Source organism: Temnothorax curvispinosus, unplaced genomic scaffold (genome assembly GCF_003070985.1).
Source record: "Temnothorax curvispinosus isolate PA1 unplaced genomic scaffold, ASM307098v1 QBEX01015018.1, whole genome shotgun sequence".
In the NCBI taxonomy this organism is placed as follows: Eukaryota; Metazoa; Arthropoda; class Insecta; order Hymenoptera; family Formicidae; genus Temnothorax; species Temnothorax curvispinosus.
This window is the reverse complement of record NW_020224798.1, coordinates 333,188-350,757: the sequence shown is the minus strand read 5'-3', so window position 1 is coordinate 350,757 and position 17,570 is coordinate 333,188. Positions and strand designations below refer to the sequence as shown.

The 17,570-nt window shown below is 38.4% G+C and overlaps 2 protein-coding genes across 2 annotated transcripts; both read right to left on the bottom strand.

Moving 5' to 3' along the window:
- Positions 1–1,475: 1,475 nt before the first annotated feature.
- LOC112465238 lies at positions 1,476–5,797 on the bottom strand. Its single transcript, XM_025032709.1, has 2 exons — positions 5,733–5,797; positions 1,476–3,492 (listed from the first exon to the last, which is right to left on the bottom strand). Exons 1-2 carry the CDS (start codon positions 5,748–5,750, stop codon positions 2,629–2,631), a joined length of 882 nt encoding a protein of 293 aa, XP_024888477.1. The 5' UTR covers positions 5,751–5,797; the 3' UTR covers positions 1,476–2,628.
- Positions 5,798–12,284: 6,487 nt separating this feature from the next.
- LOC112465239 lies at positions 12,285–14,721 on the bottom strand. Its single transcript, XM_025032711.1, has 4 exons — positions 14,684–14,721; positions 13,946–14,043; positions 13,328–13,720; positions 12,285–12,820 (listed from the first exon to the last, which is right to left on the bottom strand). The coding sequence occupies exons 1-4, from the start codon at positions 14,693–14,695 to the stop codon at positions 12,595–12,597; spliced, it is 729 nt and encodes a 242-aa protein (XP_024888479.1). The 5' UTR covers positions 14,696–14,721; the 3' UTR covers positions 12,285–12,594.
- Between the last annotated feature and the right edge of the window lie 2,849 nt (positions 14,722–17,570).

Here is a 17,570-nt window from a genome sequence, read left to right as displayed (position 1 = left end):
CTGAAGCACGGCCCTTGAAATGCGCGATACAACGGCATAAGTAATGCAAACAAGAATAAGATTATATGCGGTACATCCTTGAATACGTTAAAAAGGAAAGGAACAAAATCTACTGCTGAAAATTATGTATGCGTGGAATGATTGGGGATAATGCTTGCTAAAGCGCAAATTTTAAGGCGGTATAATAGATAGACGTAAAAAATAGACAAGTAATCGATGAAGAAACGCCTATATCACATATACATATATAAACCGAATAAAGATATTTCTGACCACTTATTACGAAAGATGCAGGAAGTAGTGGCGAAAATTACGGGGCCAGCAAGGTCGCGTTATATCGAGAGTTTACAATACACGTAATAACTCGCATATAGCGCACACGCACTTTTTTTTGCGTCGAACCGATCGCTGAGAACTTTTAAAGATGAAAAAACACAGCGCCGGCTCGCTCACCTTGAAACCTTCTGAAAACGAAAGTAGAACTCCTTTGTTCGGTGTAACAAGATTCAATTGTGACGGATATCTTTGGAAATGGTAAATATTTCTAGAAGTAAGTATCTGCCGAATCGTTGTCGTGGCGAAATTCCGAGGAACCCGCGAATCATTCGCGCGCGGTAAAACAGGACGTGAGAACGATGCTATTTTGGCAATCAAAAAGCAGAAGATAAAGGCCAAGACGCTGTGCGATGCGAAAATTTAACCTGTGAGAAATCGGACCGGTTTATGCTTACTCGCGGCATTTCATAATCTTTGGAAGTCAAGGGGGGGAGGCAAGATAAGATCGCTACCGCATGCAGCCGTTCGTGCAACAACGTTACTTTGGTTGTCATTGCATCAGGCGTTTTTAAATTAATCTTGCGTACATTGAACGAATTCATTGAGAAATGAAGCGCTAAGATTTTAAGAGCCTTTAACAAAGACCCGGTAGTCTTTGTGTGTGTGTGTGTGTGTTCTCAGGAATATAATGTTATTTTTACAAAATTATAAAAATTATTTTTAATGAGTCCTGCGACTGTGGAGCGATGCTATTCACTTAAAACTGAAATACTTTTTGTTCTGCAGGAAAACTTTGAGTTAATTTTTTTAGTATAGGTAATTAAAGAAGAATTTTTTGTAACTAACATGTTAAAGGTTGACATCACTTTGCAAAAATACGATAATAATCAAACGCGTATTGTCATCGTTGCATGCAATCATCTCTAAAATAAATTAAGTTTTCCTGCTTCCGTGTTCATAAATGTGAAGAACAATTCAGTAATTTAGAATTGAGTATGGGTTACTGCATTCGAGCAAAGATGCGACTCTGTGTTCCTTTGTGCATTCAGCAAGTATGAACATCGAGTGCCTTTGTGCCTAAGAGGAGCGTAATTGGAAAGGTGAAATCAGGAAATCTCGTCGCCGAGCCGGCATTGTACGGAAATTTTTTTACGTTCCATAAGACAGACGGTGGAATTTAGTATTGGCCTCACTTTATTCCACTCGAATTACCTTACAATAATCTAATTACAATAGTAAACACACACCTAATTAACATAACATTCTCGCGGGACCCTCGCAATTCTAACTGATCGCAACGGTACTTTAATGGCGAGTTCTCGAGGCGAAAGCGTTTTTTCTGGAGTTAAAGGCAAACGCCCACCGGAGGGAGAGACGAGAAATTTTATTTACATTCTTTTTACAATTTCTACTATCACCTAATGTCCTAATCGGTACCGCTTGTTATCTGGGCAATTCTTCGACGAGTAGTGATGTATGTAACAATAATTTTAATGATTGATAAGAAAATGACGTTAAATATTATCCTCTAATGTTATAACTCGATGGATATTCGTGAAAACAAATAATCGAAGTAAGAAGTCGAGAACCTCAGACCTTGGCGTCTATCTGCTCGAAAAGTCAGCATTTCTCACTTTTAAGACATCTTGAAAAACTCTTTTACCTCATTTAATTTTCAAAGTCAAGAAAAGGAAATATGATAAGGCTAAAAATCTCCGCTTGAACAACGTATTCATTTCTATCAAAATTGTTTTATATTTTACTGTCAACTTATCACTAGTTTACCGCTGATGGAACGATGCAATGTGAAATACACGAGATTTATCGTTTTTTTAATATCATGGGTACAAATCTTTAATTATTAATTAAGTATAATTAATATGGAGAAATCCGTGATTACGTGGACTTAGAGAAATAGAGTCTTATCTTTCGACTTGCGATTTCAGACGTCAATAGACTAGTAGTTCTCAACTTCCGATTGCAATAGACGATCTATTCACGGCGATCATCAATCACAGTGCTGTCCACTTCGGTGAGAGTGGGCCGCGCCGCGATTACGATGAGTCGCCGACGCGTCCCATTCACGAATAGAATACAAGACCAACACGCAACCGAGACGAGCAATCGAGCCTGGGATCAATCGTATAATGTTCGGTAGTACTTAATAGCTCTTAATTGCTATATACATCAAAATTAAACTCTATGGCGACGTAAAGTAAATCTATCCTACGAAAAACATTGAAGTTTCCATATAGCATTACAGTTGAACGGTAAAAAAATTTTGTTGAGGCTCCAACGATTGATCCTAGACTCTCCTACTCTTCGGTAGGCAAAGAGGCAGGACTAGACGGCCTAGTAGTAGCCGAAGCTGATGTCGTGCAACGGCGGCGCCACTCCCTGGGGCAGAGCGTAGTCCCTGGCGAGCTGGTCCAGGATACCGCCGCCGCTACGGGTCTGCGGTTGACGGCCGTCCTGTTGGTTCGGCGCCGGACCGAACTGAGCAGGTCCCTGATTGTAGAGCTGCGAAGCCGGCGCTGGTTCATCATAGGCCGATCCCTGCACCAGGGACTGTTGCGGTGCCGCAGCGGCCGGGGTGAAAATGGGCGGTTTAGGTAGCGCGGGTCTGCTTGGGGCTACCTGCGCGGGAGCGTACACAGCCTGGGTGTGCGACTGCGGTTGGTATGCCGGACGAGCCGCCAACTGCTGTCGCTGCTGTTGCAGCTGCTGTTGCTGTTGCTGCTGCTGCTGATACTCCTCATAGGCCTGCGCCTGGAGAGCCTCCTTGCTGGTGGTCTCGTCGAACAGAGTCGGCGGAGCGACGGTGATACCTTCACCGGCCGGCTGAAAACCGTACTGATTCGCACCGTACTCGACTATACGGACCTTGCCGGTGTCATCGACGAAGCCGTATTTGCCCTTCACGTCGCCGGTTGGCAGCTTGGTCTCGATCTTGAAGGAGCCATCCGCGCCTTCGAAACCGTACGTGTACGAGCCGTCCTCGTTGTGGCGATTAATCTGCTTCAGGATCGCCACTGGCGTTGGCTTCGGATTCGCTGGCGCGGCCGATTGACGGCCCGGGTCGGTCGCGTAACTACGTGGAGTCGGTTGGCTAGGTCGTTGGGAGTCATACTGGGCGTAATCGTCAACGTAATTGCCGCCGGGTTGCTGATACTGCTGTGCCGACACCGCCAGCAGCGCGGTAAGCACCGTTGCTACCTAAAACACGGAAGTATCATTAGTTCGTTAGTTGCCTTTTGCAGCATATTTCCAATTAATATGATTAGAGCATGTACCATTGGATTCTGCTTATGTATTAGTGTGTGATAGAAGCAGGATTTAATTGCAACTTTTCCTTACGTCTCGCTAGCTCTCTGCATATTTATCTCTGTTCAATTTAATTATATAAATTAAGTTAAAACCCAAAACTAAGTTATTATTCAGTTTTGTTCTGCTTTTTCAGCCATTTAATAACTTTTTAGTTTTCATAATTTAATTAAGACTTATAAAAACAAGTTACACATAAAAAATGTGGCAGATAATTCGGGACAGTAATAGTCAGACATTTTACAGCTTCTCGCTTTTAATGCTAGATTTACTGCCATTTTTACGCTGCATTCTTATAGTGCCCGTTACGTTTTTCACGCGAGGAGAAGAGCGTTAAGGTTCGATGCAAAATAAAGCGAGAATTTCTCTGCGCGTGGCGCAAGAATGGACGTGTAGTGTCACGAAGTTATGAACCGTTAACTTCGTGAAATGCAACCGTGAGATCATCGCGCGACAGCGCGTGAACTTAAGGCTATCCTGCAGGCTATCGAGCAGAACCTTAACCGCCAGATGTGATAGCATTGCGACACGGTCGAGAATAGATCGCGCGGGGCTCGAAGGATACCGGATTCCGCGACGGCAAAACGGGTCTCGAGTCGCGGAAACCACACAACCGATATGGGGAACCGATAAATCAAGTTATTAATCGCGATCGTTCACGCGTGACCGTGCGTGCTCCCTATTCATTCCCGTGCGCGATTACAACCGCGTGCCGATTCTAAAATTAACAAGAAATTAATTAATTCACTCGATCTGCATAGTATGCTTCCTGTAACTCCAAATGAACGAGCGTGAAATGCCGAGAGAAGGCAATTTGAATCAGCATCAATTAACCGATTCGAATTAATTGAATAAACTATTAATCAAATCTCCGTATAGTGAAATTCATTTGCTCTTTTATCGTATTATGCTACGCTGTTACAGTTATATGTTTCGTCATTATCTCTCGTTGACTTGTTAATATAAATTTCTATTTCTATGATATAACAGCTATTTTACATATGTGCGCGCAAATATTTGTACGAATTGTTCAATATTAATTGGCCATTTATTTCCGTTCTTTCTGTATTTATGCTCGGTTTTTTTATTTCTGTGTGCTCTTAACGAATGTAAATTATAGAACATGAATAACTTACATTTCTTTTTTTTATCTCTTTCCATACAATTTTTTTACGAAAAAAAAAAAATAATAGAAAAATATTTTGAAAGTCCAGAACATTTTCGTCACAGAAAAATGAAAAAATGAATGAAACAATGGACTTATATAGCGTACTTTTGCGGTAAGAAGTTAATTAACCATGGTTAACCGATGCTGGTGCAACCGACCTCGAGAGCTGCTCGTATTCTCGGTCGGTCATCGCACGCGACCGCACTCGAACATAATGATGAATTATATAATCATCTTCCCGTAAGCGTCAGTAGGCGCGCTATAAAAATAAATGCATCCCGCGCGGCTCATAATAGGTGAAACCTTAATAAATTTTTCCACGACGTGGAAGAAAGTAGGAAACGGGACCACGAGAGTTGCGCAACGCGGCCAAGCCTACGCATTTTATTAACATCCAATATGCCGGCCGTTTTTCGTTTCGCTTTTTACCACGAATTTAACGATTCCAACGAGCAGCAATTAGAGTCATGGTAAAAAGACAAACAAGATAAAACATTAATAAATTGAGAAGAGAACGAGACTTATCTTAATCGCGGTTATAAGCATTGTTCTTCCATCACGATCTTGAGATTTCTTTTTTAGATATAACTTCTACAATAAAATTGCGATGCGATTCTTTATTGCAATAATTCGGTAGATTTATAACAGTCCATATTGCTAACGAGCGTAGAAACACAGAAAAATGGAAAGTCAAAAGAAGTTTTAAAGATTCTGTTGAGAAAGACAGGATAAATGAAAAGAAATTCTTCAGGGTTTTTAGCGTCAATTTTCCAAACTCGCGATACGGATATGCACTGGTCACAGCCACAATCACATCACACACGCGATTTCCGTTTTGGCGCTCGCATTCGAAGGTGGTTTTTTCATATTTTCTGTTTTTCAGGCAAAGATCTGCGAGAGGCGATTACGCGAGGAGAACAATGATGAGACGACGATGATGCTGCTGATGCACTCAGATACGTACCGTCGCGAGGGTGCGCATCGTGTTTCCCGGCGGTCGGTGGTTGTGTTAGTGTGTGTGAATATAAGTAGGCAGCGAGGCTAGAGTACCGGCGATTGCTCGAACTGAGGCCCTCATATACCTTACTGGAGCCCCCCCGTTCCTGCCAACCCCCGCTCCCACCCTCTGCACTCCTGTTCGCTCCGGGGGACTTTCACTATCTATTCGACTCCTGTACGTACGTACGGTCGCCTTGTCTCGTTACAGCACCTTATATCCCCTAAATATTCCCCACCAGCCTGCTCGCTTTGGTTTCTCGGGAATCTGGAAAATAGCGACTCCGTCGCTCGGTTGGTTGATCCGCGGATCGCGATTACGGGTAGAATTTCGTCATTAAGAGCGTAACGCTCGAATCAAACTGTTCGGAAAGACTATCATTTCTATCGGTTGTGTACACTGTTAAAAACGGAACGGTTCGAGAATCAGGGGGTTGGGAAAATCCCTCGTTGCTTGATGACATCTTCTCGAATGAACAGGATAAATCTCGCTTAGAAATTGGCACCCGATACGACAATTACGTAACCTGTCCCGACGAAAAATTCGGATCGGTTTTGTGAAACTGGTGTGCCGGGTTTCTAAGGTGAGATATTATGTAAAACTGTGGCGATAGGTATAGATCGGGGCCACGAAAGAGAAATTACACGCAGGAGCACCGTTTCAAATAATTTGACGAGTGCGCTCGTTCTTATCACTGGCCACCGTCTCGCCTCCCAGTCGCGGAGTCGTAAAAAAAAAAACGAGCTATTTTCTCTACGCCGTGTCGTTCAGTCTTTCTCTCGCAACGGGAGCCATTTCAAATCCAGTATTGGACCACTAACATGACGGGTTTTGCAACTCCCGTGTCACGCACGTCCCGTGTAACTACCCTGAGCACATACTTTATACATTCCAAAATTAATCTGCAACTTGCAAATTTAAGTCTACTTTATGTGTCTGTTAGAAACTTAGATATGTCTACTTCGATTGTAGGTATTTCCATGCCTAATGATCAAAAGTCACTGAAATAAATACAGGTGCATATGTTACAATAAAAAAAAATATATAATTAAAATATTTCCTGTGAGTTTTTATTAATGTATGATTAAATGTGTTTTTAATATATTTTCAGGGGTTAAATTATCGCTTACGAAAGCAAAGAATCAAAATCTCATAGAATATCACAACGCACACTTCATCATCAGTCATTAAAGTTAATGAGCAGATGTAAGTCTATACGGACTTGTGCTATCGAAATACTTCCTACCGAAATTGCATTTCCTGTGAACATATAAATTGTACGAGATCGCTCGCGTACGAGGATCAAGTGTAATTGACCGCATTTCGAAGCATCGAGTTTATGTAATATCAATCTCAACAATACGTTCTGCCCCGCGACACTTCACTCTCGCTCATGCTCAAGTAGTATCTTGAAAAAGAGAAAGTGTTATTACATATCGCCCCGCCCTGATTTGATTATACATATTTGAAAATCAAATATCGATAGAATGAACGATATACAAACTTACGGAGGAATATTTTGCTATGATCCTAATTATACATTACTTTGGAGTGATAATTTTCATAAACAAATATGTATTATATGTATTATATATATTATATGTATTATATGTATTATATGTATTATATGTATTATATGTATTATATGTATTATATGTATTACATGTATTACAAGCGGAAAAAGGAAATATTGAGATATAAATAGTCTTTAAAAATCATACTATTACATTATCTGGTTTCCGTTAGATTCCGCGTCTGAAAATAGAGAGCGTGGCATTGAGCCTCAAAATATAATGGCGTGACTCCCGTTCGTCTCCTTGAAACTGACCGAATGCAAGGTTGAACAGCGATTCGGTAAAATGGAGTGCGGCCTTTGCAGGCCGATCGGCCGGTCACTCGTGATGTTTTCACCCGATGCTTTTACGAAACACGCGAATCGCATGAGTTCCGTCTGTGAAATTATGGTGGATCGATCGGTATTTTGTAACTTTCTATCGGCATATTGGACAGCCAGCCAACCAATCGGCCGATATTCTCTTATTTCGTTAGCTAATTTTTCTTGCCGCGTCACGCGCCAATTAATATCGATAATGTGTCGACTAAAGTCGCCAATTATTTTGACTTAATTTTACTTGATATTCTATAAAATTCTATAAAATTATATTACTGCTATCTATAATAAAATAATAGATACATAGTATAGACATTTATGCATACACATGGAATTTGCATAAACTGCGTGAATATATAAATATAAATAACACATTTCTTTAAAAAAATGAGAAAAGAAACGGAAACTTTTTTTATTTCTCATATTTGTGTAAACTGTAATGCAATTGCATCCTCAAGGTTTTCGAGGCGATTGCGATGATGTGGTTTAACGATAATTTCCACGAGGCGTACCCTACAATGAGACCCGCAATAATCGTCCGTGAACGACCCAGATTATTTCTGCATTTACAACTTTGTTTTGCCGAAGATTTCGCGGTGGCTCCAATGCCGCTCAGTGAAAGGGAATGTATCAGTCATTTTTTTTTTTTTACAACCACCAACAAAGAATTCTTAATCTTATAATGAACTTATTGGATCCAGACATCTTACAATTAGATTTTGTTTAACTCGAACAGTCTGATCTTTCTAAATTATATCGCTGCAGCTTTGTAAAAAGTTTCGTCGAATTAGTCGATGATACTCAAGCGATATTATTTAATGTCTATTGCTTTGACTAGGAAAAGTAGCAACGTATTAAAAATAAACATTACAGGAATATAGATATAGGAAAATTTCTGAAAGTGGAATATTTATTAAAATATCTTTCGGGCATTCGATAAATGATCAACAATTTAAATAAGAATGGTCAGTAACTTTATAATATGCCTTTGTATTGAAACAAACATATATCGAATTCATATAATGTTCTAATAATACTTGTAGAAAGATCGAATGAGTCTCATCGTAAACTTCCCTTTAATTAAAGAGGTATTATCCTATCATGATACATGATGAACACACACACACACACACACACAGAATTCTGTATAATTTGCCATGAAGTATGCAAATTATACAGGTACCTCGCCTTTCACAAGTCGCTCTCTTCGAAAACAGATCTCACAGCCGCTAGCCCTGACATTTACTGATATAGATCATCTCAAGTCAAATTAATTCCTTGATATGCGATCGTAGGACGCCCAGCAATGTTATTTACGACGGCACATTTCTCTCGCGCTTTGCGCCTTATTTTATTATGTAACTATCACGGATGTTGCATGCTGTAACGATTTGCGATAAAAGCCAATCGATGCTCCTGTCGCAAATAATCCAACAAGATGTTAATAATAATTATTAAGAACGTTCGGCTACCGAGTTTGGTGGAAAATTTTCCGGATATTACGCGATTTTTTAACAGGTCGATGACGATTCACCTGGCAGCTTCCTCCGATTAATGTTACGACTTTCTATTTTTATGCAACAATCGAAAAGGATTGTCCGAGCTTAACGACAACTGACACACACGGCTCGCGCAGGAACTGGATCTCAGGTCCGCAAAAACTCGGTGCGTTTGGCGCTCGCTAAGAGAAGGTGATGTGATTAGCGCGTGAACTATCTAAAATGTAAGTAAAAGTCGTTCTGTCGTCGTGGCACGCGCGCGTATTTCGGAAAAAAAAGAACCAGTATACACACACAATTACATATAAATTATTTTATTATACAGTATCAACTATTACACACACATCTATGTTATGTCTTGAGATGCAGGTTTAATATTGAAAACTAGAATATAGTGGAATCTTTCTTTAAACAATTTTTCTAAAAAATTATCTTTTTGTCTTGAAATGTGCAATGTAAAAACATGTTGATTAAGCAAAACTAAATTTAGTTGTAATTATGATTTTTATTGTGTTACCAACAATATATCAATAAAATAAAGTAGTTTTATTAAGAGCTATATTAAAAAGTTCAATATTAAAAATTAGTAATAACGCGATGTATATTGAAGGTAAATGAAAAAAGAGTAAATCTCCTAAAGAAAATGTGACATTTCCCATTTATTAAATAAGCGTATTAAGTTCTATATATTTTCCAACGTGTAGAACGAACGTGAATAAAAATATTGTTCTGATGGTAGTTATATAGTAGTAGTTTATTGAGAATTATGCATGTGAATTTTTAATTGCACGAAAAATCATCAGTGATACATGTTATGACAAAACAAATGCTAATTTTTTTTATTCAATCTTTGTCGCAATTCACAACATGATTCAACTGCAATGCGGCGTAGACTGAACGTATAAAAATTAAAGAATAAATTTTGAAAATATTGGAAAAGCATAATTATCTTAATGCAATATATATTATATCGCGTTTTAGTAGGAGATACAAATGACTCTCGGCTGACTTAGCGCGAATCGACTTGTTTTATAATTACGTAGCTGCGACAAAAAGAGGAAAGTTATACGTGTTCATTACGCCGATAAAGGAAAGCAAGTTCTGCCGACATCTGGCGCACCGGACCGTCGCACCACGCCTTGCATCAGAATGTCTCGAGAGTGAACGCGGAATCGCGATATACTGCGTGCACGCGTGTCGTGTCACGATAAACTACATATCGAAGACAAGGGAACGAAAACTCGATCACGAAAATCGACAAGTCATCACGCGTAACATTTGCGTGTACTTTTCTTTTCAGGAATAATCTTTTTTCAAATATTATTATAAATGTATATCTATGAGTTTTATATGTGCAATTTTACTATGCATGGTAATTGATTGCTGTTACGCAATATTAAATATGATATTATAATAATAAACAAATTAACTTTATTCCTCCGATGCACCATATGTGGGATGCAACTTCATTTTAATTACTTTAGTTTTCCTAATTATATATTTACAAGTGTACTATCTCGATAATTAATATAATCTTACGGTTCTATTGTGTTTGCGAAAGTTTAAAAGGAGCTGTATCGAACTTTTCTCCGGTAGAACTGATGCTTCGATACATATGTGCTCGATTGAGCGGTAGACGCCGATCTCGCGCCAGAATCGAGTAGATCGCGGATTATATTGTGAAAGGTGGACTTGGGCGGTGGTCCGTGGCACTCTCCACGTATCAGGTATGCGCGACGTGTAAGCCACATGCGTGGAGATTAGGATCCTAAACCAGAAGCTGAAACGCGATGCTGGCACGAGCCAACTGTTCCTGTTATAGCCACTATTCCACATAACTATCATCATATACCATTATGAAAAAATTAAAGAAAAAAGGGAGCAATGTGTACGTTGCATTTTAATAAAAACATTACATCTTTCTTATATTATAAAATTAAGATATATTTTTATATATCTTAACTGACATCATTTGCAGAAGAAATTTATATCACTTCCGCGTCAAGAGTTGACAATATTGTTTAATTAAAATTAAAATTAAATTTTACGTACAATTTCCATCGCGGACAGTGTAATAAAGTAAACTTTTAGGAATTATCTATTGTAATTACATAACGTTATTTATATTTACCGTTATAATTTACAAATGTGATATGTATTTCCTTGCATCTGTTATGACGAATGTAAAGATAAATTGCCATTCGATATGAATGATGTGCAAAAAATATAGACTGTCGAACACTAAGAATTGGAGGAATGCGAAGGAAAAATCGATTGGCGCATTCGATCCAACGCAATGCACGCGGATTTTTATTGTACGCGCATTCGGAAAGGCCGAGTGCGAAGGTATCGTTAGGTCTTTAGATGTTACACAACGATAAAATTCTTGGGTGTGTCCCGATGTAGCCCGATGGCGTTCTTCGTAGGCTGGAGAAAAATGTTAATTGCGTCTTCAATCATTAAAATAGGGGGATTAAGAATCTCCATTACCGGTGCATAAATTTGGCATGACTTGATTTTGCTGGCAAGTAGATTGATTAGGTTGTCCAATTGTATATTGATCAATATCATTATAAATTGATCCAAACCAGAAGGACGCGTCCTTCAGATTATTAAATCTCTGCTATTGATCTCGTGGTTATATCCTGTTTTAATTCGCACAGCATTATATAATACATTCTTGTGTTTCATGCGATACATTATGCGCTTAAATATGAATAAGACTTTAACGTCGATCCTAAATTGTTTTGCAAGCGTACTTTAGATTTTTCGGACAAAGACGTAAATTAATTCTAATACGCGTAATGAAAAATTGCGAAATGAAAAAAGTGGAGAGACATGTGCAAGTAGAAATTGAGAATAACTAAATCATAGAAGAAATATAATTTTCCAGTAAGAGAGGTAGACTCTTCTAAAGCGGAAGAGAAAACATCGGGGAACAAGAGGTAGAAAATACTGTCTCGTTCGAAACTCGTGTGGACAAAAGGCAAATGCAATCTAAAATATATTTAACACTAGAACTACCGAAGATTAACCTATACTTATTTCTACCGAAGGGGTCAAAATGAAAAAAAGAGAAAAAAAATTTATAAAGCTAATTATATATTTCAATAAAAGTCAGAAAAAATTTCAGAAATTGTGATGTTTTAAAAATAAATAATAATTATATAAAAAAATATCAAACAAGTTATTTTGACCCCCTTGGTAGTTCTAGTGTTGAACTAATCATAGTATCTATGCTGATGCAATTTGTCCCTAAATTATCAATAAATCAGTGTGTTATCGAAAATATTCCGACGGCGACACCAACCAGTTTTACGTGCAATAATTAAATAAATGTTGAGAGCAACGATCTTAAAATATCTATAAATAACATATATACACACATGCAATATATACGATTGCTCGACTTTCTCTCTCTTTTCTCCCTCTTTCTTTATCATTTGTAATTAACCGTGTAAGATGCCAATCCGGCATTGACGTCGATGTTGGTCGCGGAATGTCCTTGAGGACTGGCTGAAATCGCGAGCGAAGGATATGCGGATTGCAGCTGCTGACCTTGCGATTCGTACTGCGATTCGTACTGCGACCGATACTGCGGTCGATATTCCGGCTGGAACCGCGGGCTCACCGTTGCCGGCCGATAATTGACAGGCGGGTTATATCTGAAAAGTCGAAAAATTGGGTTAACCGATTCCTTTCCCATTCCTGTTGAAGCGCGGAGGTGCGACCGATTTCCCGCCAAGTTGAGCAAGTCACGATCTCTGTACTTTCGAGTGATTCACTTGACATTTAGCCCGCTCGTTATCGCTTTGCGTTCTCCGCGGCGAGCCGATCTTCCCGCATGCATTTTAATTCGATTGATCTGGTCGAATGAAAATTGACATACTTCGTCGAGCAAAATTGAGAACCTTAATACAAAAGCCATATAAAGCAAAATCGTGAATCTTAATGCGGAAGTTACGTAAGTTTCATTTGCCAAATTTTTAGCAGAAATAATTAATCTTTATTATAATTAATCTCTCAAATTTGAGATACGCTCTAAATTTTTATGTATTAATTACGGTATATCGATGCTTATATATTAGAGAAGTCCATTCAAAATTTATTAAAGAATTCCGTATTGAAATTAAGACATTTTCGAGGTAGTCTGTGCGTTTATTGCGACCCACCTTGGTTTGTTATAACCAGCCGGTGCAATCTGTTGCGGCGGATTGTAGGCGATTGGTTGCTGTTTATACTTAGGTGGGTCCTCGTAACGTTCCCCGTTGGTGTAACGTGGATCGGTATGATAGATCGACGGATCCTCGCGGTACTGTCCGTCGTCTTCGGGTTCGTTGCCGTTAATGCTGTTACCGGTCAAGGTTGGCGGGGGCACGTTTATCCCAGGACCGACCGGCTCGAAGCCGCGCCTGGACGCGCCGTATTCGATCTCGCGTACATTCCCGGTGTCGTCCACGAAGCCGTACTTACCGTAAACCTCGCCGGTCGGACTCTTGGACTCGATCTTGTACGAGCCGTCCGCCGCCTCGAAACCGTAACTGTAACTACCGTCCTCGTTGTGCCTGTCGAAAATTGACGGTCCATATTTCGAAAATTGTCAGTCCACCCGCATACACACGAACACATTTGTCAAAATTATAAAAAAATAGAATAAACTGTAGCTGTAGAGTAAGAATTAAAGAAAATTGCATTATAATAAAATAACTTTCACATAGAAAAAAAATTCAAAGGTATTCATTGCGTTGTTTCGCTTTCATTCGGTTACGTAATGCTGATATAGCACTCACTTGTTTATCTGTTTTAAGATAGGTACCGGTGTATTCGCAGGATACGGTTGATTGTGCTGGGCGACCGCAAGGCCGAGGCAAAACAAGAGAAACAGCACCTGGTGACACGAATTTGCATAAAAACGTCGGTATTCGGAACACTTTCCAATGGCCTCGTACGCGCATTCGAGGAAAGTCGATAACGAGATAGCGCGAACACGAGATGCGCTATTATCGTAATTTTCTGCCAATTTTTTAAAATGAATATAAACAGCTACGTGAAATTTAGCATTCGTCGATACTCGTTTCTTCACTGAAAGAATAAACGCCGGTTGTAATGACAATGTCTGACTGCTAACCACTGAAACATAACTACCATCCTGGAACCCCACTGTTATAAACACGATTATTGTAATTCCTCTGTCTGCGAAAGGTGCCTTTAAAAGAATTTATAGTAATAACGTAACACACACTTTATACAACTGCGAGACGCTCATACATATTGCTCTTTCACTGAAATTAATATAATCCTTGTAAAGTCAATTTTATTCATGGAATACAAAATATTCACTCTTGTAAATTCTAAATTACTTCGATATTTTACGCTAATTAATACACAATTATCATACAAATATTTGTACATGTCCCAATTACCGGAATTAAATTTAGCTTCGAAAACAAAATAATTCCTGTTATGTCAGCACTTACGAATGGATGAAACAGGTGAAAGAGAGAAGAAAAAGGAGTAACGATACTCACGGGAAGACGCATGTCTGGTTGGTGATGAGGCACAAGTGATTGTGTTATAGCTTTGCGTTATACGCCGAGCAAGTCTACTTATATAGGTCCCCTTCGGGAGCGGCGGGGCCCGCCCATGGGCCCGACCTCCGCCTTAACTTCAGCACGCGAGTTCGTCTTACAAAGAGATTGAAAATTTCTGTTGCACCTCTCGGCTTCTTCCGATTTTCATTCACGACAAAAATATAACTTCGTATTACGCATGATACACAAATATTAGTAGTGATGAACGAACCGATGATTATATTAAATGCATATAAATAAGTACAGTTGTCACGGTAGTCGCAGGTTTAAATTACTACGCGGGATGGTTCAGAGTTACGTTCCACTCTTTTCAAACTTTCGAATATGTTAATACGTTGGAATAAATCAGCTAAACGAGTTTTTCTGTTCTTCTTCCAATATTACTATCATTTGCTTCTTATGTAAATTAATGTAAAAAATATAAATTATTTGTTTGCACTTCTTCATTGTTCTCTATAATAAATAGATATTTCTAAAATTTTTTTTCGTGCAAGTATAAATAACATTTTGATATTATTAAAAGCTATTATTAAAATTATTTCCATACTTATTATTTTTAAGATTAAAATTATTTTTCATATTAATGTTAATAATTGTATCATAAATAGTCGGACATACACGTGAGAGTAATTGTATTTTAGAAATAATAATTTAGCTATTATTTCTCAATCTGAAGAAATTCAGTTAAGAAATTACATATCACCTTACAATATGCATATTGCAATCAACAATAAGTAATTCTACCTCGACATTGCTTAAATGACTGGCAGACATGCAAGCACAAGGTGGCGTCAATCGAAAGGAGCCCTTGACCACTCAAAACGTCCTTGATTTTCAGAGATGTAATTTTGCAGTGCGCGAAACCCTCTTGTATTTCCATCTCAAGGATGTCTGTGTCCGCAAGATACATTTCTCGTTAGAGACTTCAACGATGGAGATTTTAATGCCGGTGATTTCGACATAGGACACTCAAGTGGCACATACAGCAATATTTTAATTACCAATTTTATTAATCCCAAAAATTTTTTAATTAAGACTAAACGATTCGGGCCAATTGGGCGTGATGTTAAATGTTCTCCAATAAAAAATTATATTTGCACATGTATAATGTATCGGAAGAATAAAAATTTTTGTTATCCAAAGGTATATGCTCTTTTTGGAGCACATTAGATTTCTTATTATTTTGTAGAAGTTTAGATTTATGTATGTCCATCTATCAATTGCAACAACAAATTGTTCTTCGCGTATTAATTATTTTTAACATTTGTTGGCATCTACCAAACAAATAAGTTTGACCATTGAACGAATAAGTATATCTTTTCCAATATTGTAGTATGCTGTAACGGTGCGCAGTACCGTAGCGATTTTGTGACGCGTAATTGTACAAGCAATGAACATCGATTTTGTAATTATACGAATCATCAGGTTAACCCAGAACTTTCCCGATCATACAAGAGAACATCTTGACATTTAACGTGGCAGACATAAGGGTGATGCGGAATATCGCGGCGCAATATAGTAAAGCCTACTGCTTTTACTACCTTGCGGCGTACGTTTCGCTGCCGTGAGAATCGTACAGTGTGAAAATAATAACGTCGATCATACTAATGCGCCACTAATTATCCCTCGCATATATAGTAATGCGAATAATAATTCAAACAAACATCGTTCTGAAATAAATCAAACTTCGAGCGAAATTTTATAAAAACTATTTTGCCTATTTTTCAGAAATATCATACATTAATACTGTTAAAATGTTTTATATTTTTTAAAATGGTGGCTTGTTACGACAGGCCTTTTTTAAAATAGCTAAATTTAAACATAAAAGCAAACAAGTAAACTTCATTCAGGAAATTTTTTCTCTCTTCAAAAACGACAGATTGCTATAAGGAAGTATTACAATTGCACTGTTCTTCGAGAAGAGTGGCGGTGAAAGTATGCGAGGACAGTGCTCCGGAATTTACATTCGAGCAATGACAAACAAAGCAGACGGAATTCCTTTGCAATTGAGTGACAGCCGTAACTAGAGAGTTTATTACCCGTCTCATTGATCGCATGTCACACTCGTTATATCTTTATGCAACGTGGTTGCGTGATTGCGTAGGTATAATTCTTACGTGATAGCTCTCGCCGCGCGAATGACCACGGCGTTGAAGACAATGAACATCCGCTTTCCGCGAAAACCTGCGGTAGTTCCAAGACCGAAAGCGAATTTTAATTCCACCGAGTTTTCCGCTCGTAACATCAATTGCATACAATTATTTCATAACGGATATTGCATAAGTGTACTTTAGATTTATATTATTCTCACGTATTGATTACAACGCTTAACGTTCTTTAAAATCTTTTTCTATAAAGTGTTATTTATAGAAATAAAATGTAAAATTGACGAGAAAATAATGCAGTAAAATCTTTTTGATTTAAAAGCAATTTTTTAAACTATTTAGGCAATAGTATCACATCAATATTATTTAAATTAATAAGAGATATGTAGAGTTAAGCGTTAGTCGAATAGGATGATGATATATGGTGTGAAGATTGTGGAAAAAAAAGGTGTGACCACAACGGGTTTATAATAGCTAGGTAAGTTAATATTACAACCTTATATAATTAATATATATATTTTTTCACACAGGAATGTTCCACAATTATCTGGAATTGAGCAAGAAGATAAACAGCAACAATAGTTAACTTAGGGGTAACACGCACTAAATGGACCAAAACTCCCAAGCTCCCCAAGCTTGACGACCAATTTCAAATTTAATGTCTCCTCCGATAGCCCAGTTTCTCCGCACAAGCCCCACTCGTGCGGGGGGTGCAGTTT

Coding starts and splice junctions, on each gene's coding strand:
- LOC112465239 (XM_025032711.1), bottom strand. Junction 13,721..13,945: donor ATCTTAAAACAGATAAACAA/GTGAGTGCTATA, acceptor AATTTTCGACAG/GCACAACGAGGACGGTAGTT. Junction 12,821..13,327: donor GCTGGTTATAACAAACCAAG/GTGGGTCGCAAT, acceptor TCGACTTTTCAG/ATATAACCCGCCTGTCAATT.